We start from the raw sequence: 21,079 nt of genomic DNA on the forward strand, positions 1-21,079 counted from the left end.
TTTGGTAACCATAAGTTTGTTTCTGAAGTCTGTGAGTCTGTTTCTGTTTTATAAATAAGTTTATTTGTATCATTTTTTTAGATTCTATATATAAATGATATCATATAATACTTTTCTTTCTCTATCTGACTTACTTCACTTAGTACAACTTCCAGGTCCATGCATGTTGCTGCAAATAGCATTGATTTCACTCTTTTTTATGGCTGAGTAGTATTCCATTGTGTATATGTACCACTTCTTTATCATTCATCTGTTGATGGACATTTAGGTTGCTTTCACGTCTTGGCTGTTGTAAATAGTACTTCTGTGAACACTGAGGTGCAGGTATCTTTGTGAATTATGGTTTTCTCTGGATATATGCCCAGAAATAGAATTGCCAGATCATATGGTAACTCTATTTTTAGTTTTTTAAGAAACTCCCAGGAGTGAGTGTTGCATGCTCAGTTGTGTCTGATTCTTTGCGACCCCATGGACTGTGCCCATCAGGCTTCTCTCTCCACGGGCTTTGCCAGGCAAGAATATTGGAGTGGGTTGCCATTTCCTTCTCCAGGGGATCTTCCTGACCCAGGGATCAAACCTGGAAATGCATTTCCTGCATTGGTAGGTGGATTCTTTACCACCAAGCCACCTGGGAAGCCCATACAGATCTCCATAGTGGCTGCACCAATTTTACATTCCCACCAACAATGTAGGAGGTGGTCCATCTCTTGAAGCTGCAGTTTCCACATCTGTGATACAGGGGCGACAATATCACTCTGCCCGTGAGCACGTCAGTGAGACAGAAACACGCAGTAAAAACAGAAAGCTCTTGGTGCAGTGAATACAGTTGGTAAGTAGAATCACTATATCATCATCTTTATCATTTCAAAGGTATTCAATGAACAGTAAGACTTTAGCTGAAATAGATTTCTCTACTGTCATTAATGGGGGAAAAGTTTATTCTGTTTCCTCTGAGGGGCCCAACCCATCAATCTCTGGGCTCTGTATCCCAGTTCATAGTGTCTTCAACTGACTATTCCATGCAGTATACCGTGTAGATGATGCCTGTCCTGTCATTGTTATTATAACTACTACTAGTCTTCACGTTTCCTCTCACAGGTCAGGCTCTAGACCAATAAGATCCAATTTTATTTTCCCGGGTTTTTCTTTTCTCCCCTTGGTAAATATTGGCCATAAAGTTCATTTGAATTTTTCCATAGGACATTATAGAAAAACTCGAATGAACTTTTTGGCAACAAAACAAATCTGCACAAAAATTTTTAGCGACCCTGTCCACTGTGGTTCTTTCCAACAACTTCTTTGGGTCTTGCAAGTCCCTCTTCTCATTGTTTTCACATGCTTGGAATGAATCAATTTGTTTTTAATTGTGAGTTTCTTGTGGTTCTCAATTCCTCTTTATTTTTATTTTCTAATTTTGAAACAGAGAGATGAGCAAGTTTGCTTTTTTTAAAGTCCAGCATTGGCTCATTAGTGATGCCTGTTCATGAACAAATTGCATGTAATACCAACATCATGAGCTGTTAAGTTTGAAAAGTCCTTTTGAGAGGCTGAATGCTGAATTTGTCTTTTTTAATTTTTATTTTATATAGGAGTATAATTGACTAACAATGTTGTATTACTTTCAGTGTACAGCAAAGTAATTCCCAGGTGGCTCAGTGGTAAAGAATCCTCCTGCCAATGCAGGAGCTACAGGAGATGCTGGTTCGATCCCTGAGTTGGGAAAATCCCCTGGAGGAGGAAATTGCAACCCACTCCAGTATTCTTGCCTGGGAAATCCCATGGACAGAGGAGCCTTGCAGGCTACACGGATTTGCAAAGAGTTGGACATGACAGAACACGCACGTGAGCATACGAAAAGTGATTCAGTTATACATATATACGGGTATCTATTCTTCTCAAATTCTTTTCCGACTTAGATTAGTATAGAACATTGAGCAGAGTTCCCTGTGTTATATAGTAGGTCCTTGTTGCTCATCTATTTTGAATATAGCAATGTGTCCGAGTCAATCCTAGCTGATTTTTAAGGGCAGGAGGTTATCCAAACTTTAGGTGCACTTGTGTGCACTGGATGGTAGTCGTTCGTCCTTGTCTAGCTGGGAATCCCCCTCCATTTCAGCCAAAGGGAGCTGAGCCCACACAGAGGCCAAAACTGTGGACAGACTTGATGGCACCTGAGTTCTCCAAGGACCTGAGACTTCCCGGGGTCAGGCTCGCCCTACCAGAGCTTGCAGCAGCTTGAGACACTAGCTATCCTCTGACGCCACCTACTGGTTCTCTTCCCCCTTCATCCCAGAATTTCCTTGCACTCAAAAACAAGAAGAGGTTTTGAGCTGGTGACATTCTCTATTATATTGATTGTGGGAATGGAGGGATGACGTTGTGATTCCTAAGGTGATACATTTGTGCTTGAGCTTCTCTGGTAGCTCAGACGGTAAAGAATCTGCCTGCAATGTGGGAGACATGGGTTCAATCCCTGGGTTGGGAAGATCCCCTGGCGAAGAGCATGGGACCCACTCCAGTATTCTTGTCTGGAGAATTCCTTGGACAGAGGAGTCTGGCGGACTACAGTCCATGGGGTCGCAAAGAGACAGACATGACTGAGTGACTTTCACTTTCACACACTTGTGCATGACATTTGTAGAAAATACAAAAATAGCCCAAAGACCAGTCCCAACTATAAACAAGCATCTCCCACCCATAAAGCCCCACTTTGAAATAACCATTGTTCATATTTTTGGTACCAACCTTTCCAGTTTATCTTATGATATTATTTTATGTGGATTTTATGTATATTATATTTAATATATGTATCTTCTCTATACATGTTACATTAGGGGAAGATTATTGTTACTTTATTCTGTTTTTCCTAAGTTCTATTCGGTAATCTGGTTGGTTCTACTTAATTCACACTTTCCCTTAATTCATGGTGTTTGAACATTGTCATCGTTGTAACAGTCTGTAAGTTATGTAATATCTGCCTCCCAATATTTGATGTCTCACTTAATTCTGTATGATTTTCTTGGATATAAACCTGCTTGCTCATCTTTCATGCTTTCACAGCAATTTATTCCTGGGAACAAAACACCTGAATCCACCAACTGTAGGTTTTTTTATGGCTTTGGATTCTCTTTGTCTAGTTGCCTTCTGTGTGTGTGTGTGTGTGTGTGTGTGTGTGTGTGTGTGTGTGTGTGTGTGTGTGCTTAGTCGCTCAGTCATGTTCTACTCTTTTGTGACCCTATGGGCTGTAGACTGCCAGGCTCCTCTGTCCATGGGATTCTCCAGGCAGCAAGAATACTAAAGTGGGTTGCCATTCCCTTCTCCAGGGGATCTTCCGGAACCAGGGATCAAACCCACATCTCTTACGTCTCTTGCATTGCAGGTGGATTCTTTACTGTCTGGACCACCAGGGTAAGCCCAATTGCCTTCTAGGAAGTACCAATTTGTGTTCCCATGAGCAGCGCCTCTTTCCCTACATCCTCACCAACATTTGGCAGTATCATTTGTTAAAAATCATCGCCAACCTGGTATGTAAACCAACGGTAACTCTTCGCTTTAATTTGCTGGGGTTGGGGTTGGGGGTGAGCTGCTGCTCAGCCACAAACCAGCTGTTTGACCCTGGGCCAGTCACCTAATTTTTCTGTGCCTCAATTTCTTTGATTGTACGGTGAGATTCAGATTGTACACTGGGACACCTCCTGGCTTGTGTGAGCTTGGGATGAGCCTGTATGTGGAAAGCCCGGAGGACCGCGGCTTATATACAGGACAGTGTAAATATCGATGGAGAAGGGTGCACCCCTCAGTAGTTTGTTCAGTTGGACCCGGTTTCATTACCTTGAGCTCATAGCAGCTCTCTTGAAACAATGTTATTTAATTGTGAGCAACGTTGGTTGCTATGATATTTACCATTAGGAAGATTTGATCTACGTTTCACATTTTACCCAAATGGAGGTTTCCCTGGTAGCTCAGATGGCACAGAATCCACCTGCAATGCAGGGATCCAGGTTTGATTCCTGGGTCAGGAAGATCCCCTGGAAAAGGAAATGGCACCCCACTCCAGTATTCTTGCCTGGAAAATTCCATGAACAGAGGAGCCTTGCAGTCTACAGTCCATGGGGTCCCAAAGAGTCAGACACGGCTGAGCTACTAACACTTTCACTTTACCCAACAGAGGAGAAAAGACTTTAGGAGACTAACATGAATGGGTAACTTTCAATTGTATGGTCTTTTAGAGTTTGAAAGCTGCTTCTAATTTTAAAATAATAAGATTAATTCACAGATGGATAGATAATGGATAAAATTATGTTAAAGCAAATACAGCAAAATGCTAATTTTAGAATCTAGATGGTGGGCAGACCCGTACTTATGGCACAACTATTTCATATTTCTATGTGTTTGAAAAAATGTTTTAAAAGTTGTTGATGGGGAGAACTGCTTTTTTGACATTATTTCATTTTTTCACTCTCTGACCAAGCAGATTTCTGAGTCTCTTTATCTTGATCTGTCTTTCTTTTCTAAGTTCTGCGTGTTGGTGTTACGGGGTCTTGCCTGCAACTCTTCCCCTTTGTACATTCACTTCTTCAAGCAAGACTAATGGCTCTGGGGCTTCAGTCATCCCTCCTCCCCTGGCACCTCCCCTCAAATCTCCAGCACCCACTCCTTCAGTGAGGGCCACTCTGACTCTGACTGCCATCCACAGCCCTCCTCCCACACACATGGGTGCTAACTCAAGTTCAACCATTCAAACCCAGGGGCACCATTACCATCAAAAATCTCAAGTTTTATATGTGTATATATATATATACATACATATATATACATATACATACACACACACACACACAATGGAAAACTACTTAGTCATAAAAAAGAATGAAAGACTGACTTTTTCAGGAACATGGATGGGCATACAGATTATCATACTCAGTGAAGTAAAGAGAAAGACAAATATCATATCATATCATTTATACGTGGAATCTAAAAAATTCTACAGATCAACCTATTTATAAAACAGAAACAGTCACATGGACACAGAGAACAGACTTGTGGTTCAGTTCAGTTCAGTTCAGTCGCTCAGTCGGGTCTGACTCTTTGCGACCCCATGAACACCAGCACGCCAGGCCTCTCTGTCCATCACCAACTCCCAGAGTCCATCCAAACCCATGTCCATTGACTCGGTGATGCCATCCAACCATCTCACACTCTGTCGTCCCCTTCTCCTCCTGTCCTTACTCTTTCCCAGCATCAGGGTCTTTTCAAATGAGTTAGCTCTTCGCATCATGTGGCCAAAGTATTGGAGGTTCAGCTCCAGCATCAGTCCTACCAATGAATATTCAGGACTTGTGTTTACTGAATGGAAAAGGGGAGGAGGAATAAATTGGGGGTTTGGGATTAGCAGATACACACTACTGTATATAAAACAGGAGATCTTCCCAATCCAGGGATTGAACTCGGGTCTCTTGCATTGCAAGCAGATTCTTTACTGTCTGAACTACTAGGGAAGCCTGAGATAAACAACAAAGGAACCATATGCAATATCTTGTAATAACCTATGATGGGAAAGAATCTGGAAAAGAACATATGCATGTGTATAGGGCTTCCCCAGTGGCTCAGTGGTAAAGAATTCACGTGCAATGCAGGAACTGCAAGAGATGCAGTTTCTATCCCTGGGTCAGGAAGATCCCCTAGAGGAGGGCCATGGCAACCCACTCCACTATTCTTGCTGGAAAATCCCATGGACAGAGGAGTCCAGCGGGCTACAGTCTATAGGGTCGCAAAGAGTCGTACATGACTAAAGTGATTTAGCAAGCACACACACATGTATGTATGTAGGGGAAGTGAAGTGAAAGTCGCTCAGTCATGTCTGACTCTTTGCCACCCCATGGATTATACAGTCCATGGAATTCTCCAGGCCAGAATACTGGAGTGGGTAGCTTTTCCCTTCTCCAAGGGGAACTTCCCAACCCAGGGATCGAACCCAGGTCTCCCGCATTGTAGGCACATTCTTTACGAGCTGAGCCACAAGGTGTGTACCTATAACTGAATCACTTGGCTGTACACCTGAAACTAACAAGATCTTGTAAATCAACTGTGGTTACATTTTTAAAAAGAGCCTCAAGTTCTCCCCCATCCAGCCCCACTCCAACCCTCTCCTGCAGCTCATGTGCTGGAGTTATTTTATTTCCGTGGGCTGAGGGGCATCCCAGCGCTGGCGTGGTCTGCGCTGCTGCTTCCCCCAGACCACTTCCCCACAGTCCACAAGAATAACATAAACCCATCACACATCAGCATCGCAAGCACTGGGTCCAGTCTCTCAGGACATGATACCACTGAAGAATCCAGGTCACACTCTCACCACCTGGCTGACCTCAGCTTCCCCGAGGGAGAATTATTAACAAGACAGCGGCCAGAGCAGAGTGAGTCCAGAGGGCACAGGTGGTTTGCTTGTGAGGCTTCAATGTTGGGAATTCCGCAGGGGTTCAGACCCCCTCAGGGCCTGCGGACAAGCTCATCACTAAATAAATCACTGGCTCCTGCTTTGGTCACCTAGGTATCCCTTTCCCCATGGCCCCCCTCCCCATTTCCAATAGGATTACGAGAAGCCACTAAGCATTGTGGGAAACTCCCTCCCGTTGCCTTCTCAGGAGGCCGCGATTATGAAAGCCCTGGCCCAGCATTTTATTCCACCTATTGACCAACGAGTCCCCTGCTGTCTTGGGATCCTTCACAGGCCTGAATAGGCTCCAGTTTACAAAAGCGGTCGCGGCGGGGATGTTTTCCACGGTGCCGTCCTACAGGTAACCATTGTCTGCGGATTATTCATGTACTGCGAGCTTTGGAGACCTGAAGTCAGAAGGGGCCCGCCTTCACAAGCGATGATAAACAGCTTTTAAAGGGTCGCACAGGTCAGCGAGAAATGGGATTTGATTGACACAGATTCTATTGACCCAGGGTTTGTAAGAAAACAGTTGCCAAGGAGAAAAAGAAGCCACATTCCACAGCTGGGCAAAGAGCCTGGACTCAGGGGTTGTGACAGAGCGCCCTCTGCTGCTCATTCAAGGCTCTGCAGACCATGAGAGCAGATCGCAGCGAAAACCCAGGAAGACCCAGAGGCTTGTGTTATATAATCGTTTCTTCCCAGTTATCTGTTTTATATTATAGTAGTGCGTATATGGGAGAAGGCAATGGCACCCCACTCTAGTACTCTTGCCTGGAAAATCCCATGGACGGAGGAGCCTGGTAGGCTACAGTCCATGGGGTCGCTAAGAGTCGTACAAGACTGAGCAACTTCACTTTTACTTTTCCCTTTCATGCACTGGAGAAGGAAATGGCAACCCACTCCAGTATTCTTGCCTGGAGAATCCCAGAGATGGCAGAGCCTGGAGGGCTCCCGTCTATGGGGTCACACAGAGTCGGACACGACTGAAGCGACTTAGCAGCAGCAGCAGCAGCAGCAGTGCGTATATGTCGATTCCAATCTTTCAATTTATCCCTCCTTCTTTCCCTCCGGTAACCATAAGTTTTGTTTTCTACATCTGTAACTGTTTGGTAAATTTAGTTCATTTGTGCCGTTTTTTTAAAAGTCCACATATAAGCAGCATCATATGATATTAGTCTTTCTCTAAGTGCATTTTTAAGACCACATCAGCTGTTGCTGTTCGACATCCTTGGAAGAGCAGTTCTTCTTGTTATTTCCCAGGACAATGTGATGGTGCCTCTCCCGGGGCACTGGTGGTTTGAACAGGTTTCCCAAGGGTAACTGTTGGTCAAAAAAGTTGATCTGCAGGTGTTGTCATGAAGCTTCAATGCCTTCAGCTTTTGAGATAAGCAACAAACGTGGAGTGTGACGTGTCCTCCTGGAATGGACCCCCCGCCCCCGCAAAGGGTCAGCTCCATGTCCTCCACGGGTAGAGTGTCAGCACCGTAGAATTTTCCCCAACTCTGCAGGCACTGGCTAACCCAACATCCTTCTTACCCATGGGGAGACTAAGGCCCAGAGAAGAAAGCAGAGTCAAAGAAAGATACCATCATTGAAGTGACGATGATGGAATGAAACGCGTCTCAGAATTTATGAAAACTAATCATTCAACTGAGCTCAATCAAGCGTATTCATCAACCGAGAAGGTAGTGAAAGAAGCAGGGGATGTCATCTGGAAGTGTATTGTTCAAGACTTGTTTCTTTTAGAGAAAGCCAGGCAACTCCCTGTTCAAATGAAAATACATCCCCAGGAGGGTTTTCAGCTCCACCATAGCCAGGACCCCATCCCAGCGTCTCCCTCAATGGAGACACCTGGTCCTTCATCCCCAATACCCAGCTGGTCCCCTGGTTCTGCCCAGTGCCTCCTTGTAAACACATCTGTATCTGTTCTTTCCTCCCAAGCCCATGCCTTCATCTTTGGCAAGACCCTCCGCAGCCGCAGAGGACAGGTTCCAGTCTCTGCTTTTACAAATCGTACACAGGGACCTCGAAGGGGAGAGCCATCACCGAGAAGGTCAGCGGCATTGTCCGGAAGAGGGCAACGTGGTCCCCCCAGAAGGACCCAGGCTCCTCGTCAGCTTCTGTGTGTTGCTTCTCTGTTCAGTGGCTCCCCACGACTTCTCATGTGGACATCTCAGCTCCTCCCTCTGGCTTATCTATGAAGTGTGGGGCTAAGTGTGAGATGGAAGTGGGGAACAGAAAAAGGGCTGTTAGAGGCACTAAATTATAACACTGCCCCACTTGTGTGGTATCTCTCTCAATCCGTCATGGTGTCTTATTTTTTAGTCTTTTAATTCATGATTATTATTTTTTAATTAAGGCTTGACAATGCTGGAGCTGCAGGAGACACGGGTTTGATCCCTGGTAGATAGATAGATAGATAAAATGATAAAGAAATGGAGGGGTGATAATTCATCAAATCCACTTCACTTGCCTTCACCGATCAAGGTCATGCGTCTCCTCCAAACATCACGTAGCCTGAACAGGAAGATGCTGCTCTGAATGGTGCCCCAGGAATTTGGAGTCAGCTGTGTCCAATTTCGAGCTGAATCTGGTTCAGACTGGCTGGAACCAACCACCCTCCAACCGGGCATGTGTGAGTGTCGCTTGGTGACCTTTTGACATCGAGGGCTGAAAACCCTGCCCTCAGATTGTGCTATGTTGTTCAGTTGCTCAGTCGTGTCCAATTCTTTGTGACCCCATGGACTGTAGCCTGCCAGGGTCTTCTGTCCATGGGATTCTCTAGGCAAGAATACTGTGGTGGGTTACCATTTCCTCCTCCAGGGGATCTTCCCGACACATAGATCAAACCCATGTCTCCTGCTTGGCAGGCTGATCCTTTACCACTAAGCCACCTGGGCAGCCTGAGGGTGCTAGGCGCATCTGTTTTTCAATGTAGCTTAGCTTTGCCTGCACAGAACCACAATGATGCCCGTCTTTTCAATCACCTTTCCCCACACTCCCCACACCTGGTATCACCCAGCTGCTTTATTCTTCATTCCTTAAGTACTCCAGTCCCTAACCTTCTGGGAGGAGGATCTGAGACTCGTTCTCTTATCCCCTCACTTAGCAGCCTTGCAAACAAACCCCTTCTTTGCCGCAAACCTCGGGGCTCATGTTTTGACTGCAGCACATTGGGCAATGGGCTCTTTGCCATCAGGCAGCACGTTTTGTTCCCGGTACAGCTCTGGGTGCTGGGTAATGGGAATTGGCGACATAACAATGGCCACAGAGAGGAGCAAAAGAGACTCACACCATGAAGGCCAGGACGGTGGCCCTGCAGGCAGGAGTGAGTGTGTGCGGGCTCCTTGAAGTAGGGTCTGCGCCCATCCACGGGCCTCAACTGGGCCCCACTGCCTTGGTGGTTTACAGCTCTCTCCTGAGGTCTTCAGGGCCCATGTGTATCCCTAACCCAGTGTGAAGACGGGAGACATGGCCTCTGAAAGGTGATTCCCAGAGAGACTGTGAGGGAATTTCAAGGTGCCTGGGAAAGATCTGGGAGGAGGTAGGGTCACTTCCAGACACCTCCAATCATGGTGAGACAGACCTGGGTGGGGCCCCAGAAAGACTCAGGACAGGGGAAAATGTTGGGTGTCACGTGTAGCTGCAAATATGTGGGAAGATTCAGAGACCAAGAAATTTTAAACCAGTTCCTATTGTAACAAGAAAATATATATATACATACACATAAGCATATACATACATATAAACATATATATGCATATACATACATATAAATACACATGTATACATATACATACACAAACATATACCATACACATAAATGTGTACCTATACATATACATACACATTCAGTATGTATACACTATATGTAAAGAAAAGAGGTTGGGTTTTCACCAGTAAACCCACTCCTGGGCGTATATCCAGAGAAAACTCTTAGTTTGAAAAGATACATGCAATCTTATATTCATAGCAGCACTATTCACAACAGCCAAGATATGGAAGTAACTTAAGTGTCCATCAAAAGGGGAATGGATAAAGAAGATGTAGTGTATATATATATATGTATATATATATATGTATATGTATATATGTGATGGAATATTACTCAGCCATAAAAAGGATGAAATAATGCAGCAACATGGGTGGACCTAGAAACGATCACACTAAGTATTTCAGACAAGACAAATATCATATGATATCATTTATATACAGTCTAAATAAATGACACAAATTTATTTATTTATGAAAAAGAAACAGATTCACAGACATAAGAAAGAAATTATGGTTACCAAAAGGGACTTGGCAGGAGGAATAAATTAGGAGTTTAGGATTAGCAGGTAGACACTACTATATATAAAATAGATAAACAAGGACATTACTGTATAGTATAGGGAACTGTGTGTTAATAGTAAACTCTAATGGAAAAGAATATGAAAAAGAATATATACATACATATCTATGTATACCTGAATTATTTTGTGGTTCACCAGAGACTAACACAATGTTGTAAAAGCAAGGATACTTTTCTCTCTCACAGAAAATCCTGTCCAGTGCCTCCGCATGCAGCCCTGGGGAGCCAACACTTAATTCAGACCCCTCTTGAGTGGGCTTTCATGGAGCTGGGGAGGAGAGCGATGAGACTCAGATGCTGTGTTTCAGGGTGCCCTGGGCCAGTTCCCTGAGCTGAGCCCACATTAATGCATTTACTCAGAAAGCCCATCTATTCACAGGCATGATTGTGATAGCTATGTGTGCCCAAACCAGGAATTCCTCTCAAGCTGAGAACAATTATACTTGGATTTTTTTTTGTTTTTTAGAACTCAATGGGAGAGAAAGTACAAGACAGCAAGAGGTTAAGAGAGGCCTGTCGACTGAAAATTAGAGTCACAACCTGAAAGTAGAGAGTTATTTTATTTGGTGGGAATGTTTAGGACTCCAAGCCCGTGAGACAGCATCTCAGTAGCTCTGAGAAAACTGCTTCAAGGAGGCAGGAAGCTTTATACAAGTTTGCAACAAGGGGAGCAGGCAGTCTGAACAACAAAGATCAGGTATCAAGTTAAGGAATTTAGCATTCTATGTATGGGAAGATGAAAGCCTCTGGGCTCACTGAATTCACTCCTTTCCTATGCACCTCAGCTGTCTGGGGCCAATCATGTTTCCTTGTTCACCTTGCTTCTTGCAAGGTTGCTTGTTCACCAGCTTCTCAGCAATCACTGTGAGGGGTGGAAGCATCAGCTGGATCGCAGTTTGGGGAGCTCCCATTCACCCTTGGAGGCTAGAAATCGCTGATGGTTGTGACATTTCTTGTTTATTGATGTGGCAGGAGATATTTTCATTTCACAAGCCTGAGGGTTTCCCTCCCCCTTTGATGTCTTGCAAGACAAGATGCTGTCCAGGCATCGATGCTCAGGCTGTCAGTCCTTTGAAGAGGCAGAGAAGAGGATGTTCCCTGTGCTCCGTTTTTGTTTGCTGTCTTTTTTATTGAAGTATAATTGATTTACAGTGTTGTGTTAATTTCTTCTCTAAAGCAAACTCAGTAATACATATCTACATATATATACATATATATGCTTTTTCCATATTCTTTTCCATTAGGGTTCATCCCCAGACACTGAATATAGTTCCCTATACTATACAGTAGGACCTTGTTGTTGATCCATCCTATATATAATAGTTTGCACCTGCTAGCCCCGAACACCCAGTCCTTCCCTCCTCCCAATCCCTTGGCAACCACAAGTCTGTTCTCTGTGTCAATAGGTTCATTTGCTTTTCTAAAACTGACACAGACTTGTAATTAACATAATACCATGTCCGTGTCACATCCAACAAAATTAATCATCATCTCACAGGCACTCCATAGTCAAATTTATCTGATTAGCTCAAAAACATTTACCTTTGATTTTGCTCAAATGAGGACCACATGTTACACTGATGTTTATTTCTCTGAACTCTTCCTTTCCTACAGATGCATCAACCTTAATTAATCAGAAGTATATCAAAAGAGGGACTTCCTGTTGGTCCAGTGGCTAGGACTCCAAGCTCCCAATGCAGGAGGCCTGGGTTTGATCCCTGATCAGGGAACTAGATCCCACATGACACAACCAAGAGTTCGAATGCCACAACTAAGAGCTGGCACAGCCAAATAAACAGAGCAAAAAAAGAGAGAGAGAGAAATGCATCAAAAGAGCAAGCAAGCAGGGTTTTAAACAATTGAGGCTCCCAGCAGGGTGAGGGGAGTGGGATTAGAAGGCACTGCCTGTCCCCTCATTGCCCCCTTTTTCTTTGCAAATAAATAAACCATCCCTTGGAAGGTCACAAAGACCTTGGTGAATCTTGCTTACAAGCAATGGTCATAGATTATCAATAGATTATCAATCCCCTCTGTAGCTGGGAGATGGATAATTATCATGGCTCTGCTGACTCCTTGGGGGACCTCCCCCAGGTATCACGGGGGTAAAAAGATGAGTAGGATGTGCTGCAGTGAGGAGACTGGGACGTACACTCCATGGCCCCACACCCCATTCCCCCTGCATGTGTCCCTAGGCCTTGGGGCTTATCCTTAAATCAGTTCATTCTTTCTTCCACAATGCAAATATAAAGTCAAGTGTGGCAAGTCATAGAAAGAAAAAGAAATGCATTAACTGTTCTGCGAATTCAGAGAATTAAGAGCTCCTAATGTAACCTAGGGCTTCCCAGGTGGCGCTAGTGGTAAAGAACCCACCTGCCAATGCAGGAGACATCAGAGATGTGGGTTCGATCCCTGGGTTGGGAAGATCCCCTGGAGGAGGGCACGGCAACCCACTCCAGTATTCTCGCCTGAAGAACCCCATGGACAGAGGAGCCTGGCGGGCTTTGGTCCATAGGGTCACAAAGAGTTGGACATGACGGAAGTGACTTAGCCTAGCCTACTGTAACCTATGTGGGTGCCAGGGCCCTCGTGGAAGATGCTCCTCATGAACCAGGCAGAATAAAAAGGAATTCCAATCTTTAGTCATGCTTCTAGAAAAAGATTTCAGGCATCTCATTCATAAACCATAACAATCTTGTTATATTACTTGTTAAATCTACTGTTTATTCTGGAAGAGTTTCAGATTTGGAGACATTGTGGCTATTCCTGGGAGCATCTTCTTTCCTTCTGAATCCAATTATCCACACTTAGAAAACTCTCACTGACTCCCCACCCCAGCCCATTTCCCCTAGAGAATATCCTTTCTGTTACAGCAAAAACAGAACTGAGTGAACAGCCTTTGGCACATACCAGCCAAACAGTCCTGGAAGAGTTATGCAATCTTGGTTATTCCTTAGCTGTTACTACTACTAACACACACTTGTAGCTGGACTTGTCCATCATAAAGCTAATTACTCTGACTCCATTTAGATTATACACTGCACCTGGCATCCTTCTCCCCCTACCCTCTCTTGTAGTATTCTGCATTTCAGAAAGACAGTCACAGGCTGACAACTTCAGGGATACCAGGCCCGGCTGCTGAGTTGCCCAGTGACAGCTGTGGTTGTTCTGAAATCTTGAAAAAGGAAAAAAAAAAGCAAAACCTTCATGAGGATATAAAACCTCTCCCTATTCCCCAGAGGGGGGGGAACAGTTCTTGAGGCGCTAGCCTGCTGTGTTCTCCCCTTTGCCTGGCAAAAATAATAAAGCCACTCTTTTCTATTTCCTGCAAATGCTGTCTCCGTGTTTCTATTTGGCATCGGTGGACAGGGAGTCAAGATTTTGGCAGCCTTCCTAGCACCCAGCTTCCAGAAATTTTCAGTCCCTCTTTCTTAGTTTACTCTCCTGTTCAACTACTGCAGCCTCTGGGTCTTTTTCTGTCCGTTTTCTATCCTGTTTCTTCACCAGTTTCACCCTAGTTTTCCCTCCCATGGAATGTGCTAGAATCAGCTCAGCACACAAGCCCTTCTCCTCTCTTCCTGTTTCTTCCCTTCTCTCCATCCATTGCCCTGACTCTGCTCTGCATCATGAAAAAATGACAAACCAATAGGAAGGCACATCCTCTTAGAGGTGGAGGAAGGGGGCAGAGTCAAATTCTCCCCTGTGGGTGGGATGGTGGGTGGTCTGACTGCTGCAAGTACTCGCTTTTTGGCAGATTGTGCCTGTTCATGAAAAGTGCCCAGTCTGAACAGCCCCGGAGATGCCCACAGCTGGAGGGATCATCCCAATTCCACACGTCAGGGTCCCAGGGGCTGGACAGGGAAATTCTGTAGTGAGGTTAGATCTGTAGACCTCCCTCCAAAAAGAGGATGTCTGCATGGCTGATGTTACCTCTGCTGAGGTACTGCCCAAAATACTCTGCTCACCACTCTGCTTTGCAATCTGACTGCCGGAGTAATAGCTTCTGACGGGCGTCAAGTGGGTGTGCATGAAGCATGTCACCGTGTTTTGAACAAAGCAGCTGTGGCCACAGGAAGCTGTTCACTGTGGAACACTGGCCTCCCCATTGAGGAGAGAAACCTCTTAGCAGTTGCCCTTCAACCAAAGCCTCAGAGCCACTCTCAGTTTCCTGGGTCCTGTGGCAAGCACTTCTATTTATTTATCCAGGGATCTGCTGTTTATATCAGACACGGTTTTCTGATAAAACATCCCTACTAACAGACATTTCTCCAAAGAAGACATACAGATGGCAAACAGGCACATGAAAAGATGCTCAATGTCACTAATTATTAGAGAAATGCAAATCAAAACCACAGTGAAGTATCACTTCACACCAGTTAAAATGGCCATCATTAAAGTCTACAAATGAAAAATGCTGGATGGAGTGTGGAGAAAACGGACCCTCCTATGCTGTTGGTGCAGCCACTATGGAGAACAGTATGCAGGTTCCTCAAAAAAACTAAAAATGGAATTACCAGATGATTCTGCAATCCCACTCCTGGGCATATATCCAGAGAAAACTTTAATTCAAAAAGATACATGCATCCCTATGGTCATAGCAATAGCCAAGATGCGGAAACAACCGAAGTATTCATCGACAGAAGAGTGGATAAAGATGTGGTACATGTATACAATGGAAGATTACTTAGCCCTTAAAAAGAATTAAATACTGTCATTTGCAGCAACATGGATGCAACTAGAGATTATCTTACAAAGTCAAGTAAGTCAAACACCATATGACATCACTTATATGTGGAATCTAAACTATGACCCAAATAAACAATCTACAAAACAGAAACAGACTCACAGACATAGAGAACAGACTTGTGGTGGCCAAGGCGGAGGGTTTGGGGAAGGATGGACTGCAAGGGTGGGGTTAGCAGATGCAAACTAGTATATATAAGATGGGTAAACAACAAGGTCTTACTGTACAGCACAGGGAACTATAGTAAATATCCTGTGATAAACCATAATGTAAAAGAATATTTTTAAAAAATGTATATATGTGCATATACAAAGTCACTTTGCTGTACAGCAGAAACTAACGGAACATCATAAACCAACTATGCTTCAATTAAAAATATACACTGCCTGCCACTCTAGTAAACAATGAATGTTGCCCACCATCAAGTCATCAGCCACTCAGCCTGAGGGGAATCGGATGGAGAAAAGCAGGATTCTGGCCGTAGATAGTTAAGGTGCCTATTAAAGGAATAATTTCAATGAGCCCTCTTTCATCTTCCCATCCCTAGAAAATCACTAAAATCATTGAGATGTCTGGTTTTGTAATTAGCATTAACCTTTCAGTGTTGGACTACATGTTTGTTTTTCAGTGAAAACTCATATACATCCTGGCTGCTCCTCGACCTCTTTGGTGCAGTCCCTCAGAGCGATCTAAGAGGCTGTACCCAGCTTACATCCTCGGTAAAGCCACCAAATAAAACATCATTCTCAACTTTCAGGTTGTATGTTTTTGTTTTCTTTTTGGAGTCGACAGATGTCCCAGGCTTGCAGGCTGAACCTACTAACACATAGCCCTGCCCTTGATCATGCTACCTTTTCTGGAACTTACCCCTTTCTCACAACCGGACCTGTAACCATCTTCCTGGTTTAGGAATCTGCTCGTTCAGGGAATGCGAGTCAGAAGATGACAAGTGGATGTTGCCTCAAAGGAAAACAAAATGGCTCGCTGTCCACACGGCACTCTCTCTGGAAACAAGGGCATGTCTTCACCCCGACTGCGGCTAGGACATGGGCCGCCTCTACAGAGCTCCTGCTGCACTGAAACCCCAAAATGTGCTGTCTCATCCACACCAAACGCTGGATCTTAACAAAGGCGGGAAGTTGGATGAGGTCAAAACTGTGTCCTATGCATATCGTGTCGGTTTCACTTTAAAACCAAGCAAAGCCCCAGGCTTTGCTCAGCTGCCCTCCAGAGGCTGGTTCTGGACTTGTTTCCCTCTGGAGTCGATTATTCTCGCTGACGCTCTCCTTCGTGTAGGGGAGGGTGGGGGGGTGGTGTTGTGCTGCTGTGTGTACTGAAATAGTAAGCTAGAAAGGGGGGGCGGGGGCCCATGGCTGGGGAGGCCTCAGGTGTCACAGGGGGTGGTCCTTGCCAAGCACATGAGTCAAAGCCATGAGAAGATGCGGACTGACTCCTGGCCTTCCCCACTACCCTTACCCAGGCCCCCCTGACCTCCTTGGAGCCCCTGAACCGGCCCCAACCCACAACTGGGGCCACCAAATCCCTGGACAACCCTGACCCCTGAGCCCCCCAGGGTCCCTCGGTGACCCAGGCTCTTCCAACCCAAGCCCCCTGACCTGGGGGCCCCCACCATTTAAACTCATGAAAGGATGTGAGCTTAGATTTATTGAAGAAATTTACAAAAACTGTTGGAAGAGGTCCTGGAAAGGACATGACTGCTCATTGACCCACAAGGTGGCTCCCGGGCATTGGAGGCCCAGCGCCCCAGCCCTGTCCTTGGATGTCTGCTCCTCCCACCCCCCAGCACCCTCATGTCCACTGTGGGAGATGTTTCAAGGATGCCCCTCGACAGAGCAGGTGTGGAGACCTTGGAGCGGCATGGGTGTCTGAACCTCAGGAAGACCCCTCTCTCAACTCGAAGGTGCAGTGGGTGGGTGGTGATCGCGTCCTGCAGCACCCCAGACAAACCTCCGAGGGAACTTTGGGGGCGGCCTCCTGCTCGGCCTCCCTGGCCCTTGGGCACATTTCTACCTGGGAAACTCCCCAGGGTGTGAACCTAAAAAACTCAGGAGATATACTTCATAGTCTTTAAAAACTATAAACCAAGGCACTCAATTACTGAGTGTGTGTGTCAAGACTGCGGCTTGAAAGGAAAGTCACCGGGGAAGAAACAGAGGCAAGGAGGTCAGAGGTAACAGCACACGAGTGGGGGTGCGGGCAGGGGTCCAGCCTTCAGGAACTGATGCCCTCCAGAACTAGCTTATTCTTCTTTTTGTTACGTGCCGGATTCTGAACACCACTTTTCAACATGATTAGAATTCAGTAAGGATTATGGATTAGGGAAATTCCAGTTAATAAGAAAGTGGAGGGGGTGCCCTGTTAATAAGTGTCAATGAGAACATGTCAAATTGGCAGAAGCATGCAAAGCCAAATTCCCTAAATTAGCATTTGTTGTCAACAGCAAGAACCCAGGTGGGTTTCTTACTATGTGACAGCCAAACCACAGAAGTTGGTAACAACAAATAATCAAAAACTTACCAAAAACACCTAAAATTATTAACTGACATTGTATCATTACACATAATAACGGCCACAGGTAATATTCTTGTAACAACTTATTTATGGATATGCAATAAAATATCTCCCCCCATATCTTTCCAGAAATGAACAAGACAGAAAGCAAAATATTTCTTTTTTGGGTTCTCTTGAGTTTTTTTTTTTTTAATGTAAACATGAAATTTCAAGAAATGATTTAAAAAGTAACAAGTGAACCTGTATATATATTTTTAAAACTCCGATGTCAAATAGGTACATGAGGCTTAGACATACAAAATGGGTTACCTGGTGAATGGCTTAAACATCTTAAGTAGAAATCAAAAAGCAGTTCCATAACTTCAACTATAAAACACAGATTCAGTAAGTGTTTCAAATCCAGGAAGAATGTCTTGAAAAGATACAATAAGAATTGCTATGAGGAGTGGGGGCTAAAAAGACTTCACTTAAAGGGACAGTGGGACACATGAGGAGCATGAAGTATCTTCACACATGCACATGATCACACAGACGACGGACATGTAAAAGTTACACTGACACAAGCATGATCTCTGGATAATTAAATTCCCCCAGGACAAGTCATACCATCAACACAAGCACCAGCCAGGGAGCCTGTCCCACTGACGGGCTAAAGATTTAAGAAACATACATGTTGGAGCCAGAAGACTCCTATAGGAATCCTGACTACACAGTGATGACCAACAAGAAAATAAAATGCACACATACAGACTTGACTCTGAGCTAAGCAATCAGATGTATAAAGTATAAATGCGTGAAATTCGTAACTGTATTCAAGAGGGAGCACAGCTTCTAAATGGTTCTATAATTCACACTATTGCAATCAGGCGTGTCTATATATTAGTTTTCAAGCCAGACAATGTTAAATTACAGTCACGAGCTTACACAATCACAGACAGAAGTAACAAGAGATAACTATATTTTGAATATCCTTCACATATTCATTTAAAGTTTTGACTACTTGCTATCATATAGATGCCCATTCGCTAATAAGATTTCGTACATTTTACAGTCTAAATATAAAGCATATTATAATTTAAAAAAATTAAGAAGTAATACAAATGTTAATTACAGATTCCTGTAAACTTTGAGAATTAACTTTTAAAGTTCAGCAGACTAGTAGGTACGTAACAAGAACATTCAGGTGATCTGTACAACAGTTTAAAAGAATGACTTAATGTCTGGGAATAATCCCCTTGAGTTTAAAATTTGATTTTATCACCATCTTAAATTCACTTTATTAGTGTGAACAGGGAAACACAAACCTTATTTTGTAATGAATGAAAGCAGAGACCATTGTCTTTACAGTGCAGTAACTAATTTATTATCTTGGGTAATCAAACAGGTAGAAAGGAAGCTGAGTACAATAATCAAGCTTTTTCTGGAGGGTACTGGGCAGATTTGAACCTTATAAATCAATTTCAACAGAAGGAACTAAAAAGGCTTTTTGGGGTACTTTGCAACCAATGTTTTCTATGCCAGTGGCAAACTTTGTAAACAACTGTGCAAAGATGGCTCTAATATCATGAAGTTTTTTTCCTATTTCTTTTAAAAGGCAATAGTTAATATATAAAATTGGAGTAAATTAAGATGTTAATATATTAAACAATTAATTTATAAACATTTAAACTTATAGATATCTTACAAAACAGCTCTGTGATAATAAAAATAATTTTTGCAAACATAAACAAACATGAGTGAAACACAGTACAAAAACGTCTCTTAATGAGCATGTTAGCTGGGAGAGGGAAGAAAGTCTTAGATCTGAAATCTAATAGCTTTATAACATAAGATATTCCTAATTATACTTCACATACATATTTTTAACACTGAAATATAAAAAAGATTGAAAATTTCAATAATTCCTTATTTTAAGGCCATTGAAACAAGTCTCACATTGTTAAATGTTTGTGCTGTGTTATTTAGAGTCCAAGGATGTCTGGGTTAACGCATCACATCCATTCTGTTTTTTCCACCGAACAATACATTCTGTTGTGTTCTCTCCTTGAATTCACTAATAAAATATCAGCACTCAGTGCCACATGTCACAATGTCTAGGATTCATTCATGAAATGGGAGGATGCTGATTTGCTGCAGATGTGGTCTGACTCCAAGGACAAATGGCTCTTGGGATATGGTTGCTATGACAATGTTGTTGCTAGGATAATTCCAAGGATCACAAGCAAAATAACTACACAGATAATAATGAACATCATTTTCTGCAAGATAAAGAAAAACATTTATTAATTTGTAAGATAGCAAAGGAAAGAAATCACTAATGTCATTTCCTAACAAAATTCTCTTGGAATTTGAGAGGGTTTAAAATCCATCATCAAGAAAGAACCCCTACAGATCATAGGAAAGGGAGGAGTGGGGAAGGGAAGTTCCAGAGGCAAAGCACAAAGTTACAGACACATATACATTAAATTAAATGAATTTAGTAATTTAAAATACATATTATTAAAACAATAACCATTGACTCCTGGAGGTAAAAACAATGTCTACTTGGCACTATGTGGGTTCTTAATGAACACTTTCTATTGATCACAGTAAAATCCCAACCATTGTTTCTTGGATGCATTGTACATCTTCTTATAAGTTTAAATGGATTTATTTCTCATTTGCAGAAAAAAAAATCTTATTTATGCTTTTTTTTTACATTGAGGTAAGACGCATGTTAAAAATCAACACACCGTTAACTCAGTCTTCTATCGCATCCTCGGCCCAGAGGAAGGCAATGCAACATTTAACTTTTTTCTTCCAATTAACAAGCATCCTTGCACAGCTGAAAAGCTAAACAACCTCTGGCTTGAGAGATCTAGTCTCTCTAGGAATACCATCTATGGAGAAGGTGAGGAATTCACAAAGATGAAAGGCATATCATACTGTCTGACTTCGAGTTCTCTTGGTAAACAGCAGAGATGCATCACTTTAAATTACGGTTACCAAACACATGGCACACTTTCACCTGAGAAAT

At 43.5% G+C, this 21,079-nt stretch overlaps 1 protein-coding gene across 8 annotated transcripts in view; it reads right to left on the reverse strand.

Moving 5' to 3' along the window:
- The window catches only part of STX2 (syntaxin 2), a 330,178-nt gene that overhangs the window by 250,279 nt on the left and 58,820 nt on the right, over nt 1-21,079 (reverse strand). For 7 of the 8 annotated variants that reach the window (XM_081543065.1, XM_081543066.1, XM_081543072.1 and 4 more), the window contains one exon: nt 19,404-20,321. The exons of the other annotated variant lie outside the window; for it this stretch is intronic. Coding sequence is in view for 2 of the 7 variants with exons in the window: in XM_081543068.1 (XP_081399194.1) it covers nt 20,244-20,321 (78 nt within the window). In the remaining 5 variants the exon portion in view is untranslated. Of the gene's footprint in view, nt 1-19,403; nt 20,322-21,079 lie in introns of those variants that run through there. 8 annotated transcript variants of the gene reach the window in all.

Source organism: Giraffa tippelskirchi, chromosome 11, assembly GCF_054371585.1.
Source record: "Giraffa tippelskirchi isolate mGirTip1 chromosome 11, T2T-mGirTip1v1.2.pri, whole genome shotgun sequence".
NCBI lineage: Eukaryota > Metazoa > Chordata > Mammalia > Artiodactyla > Giraffidae > Giraffa > Giraffa tippelskirchi.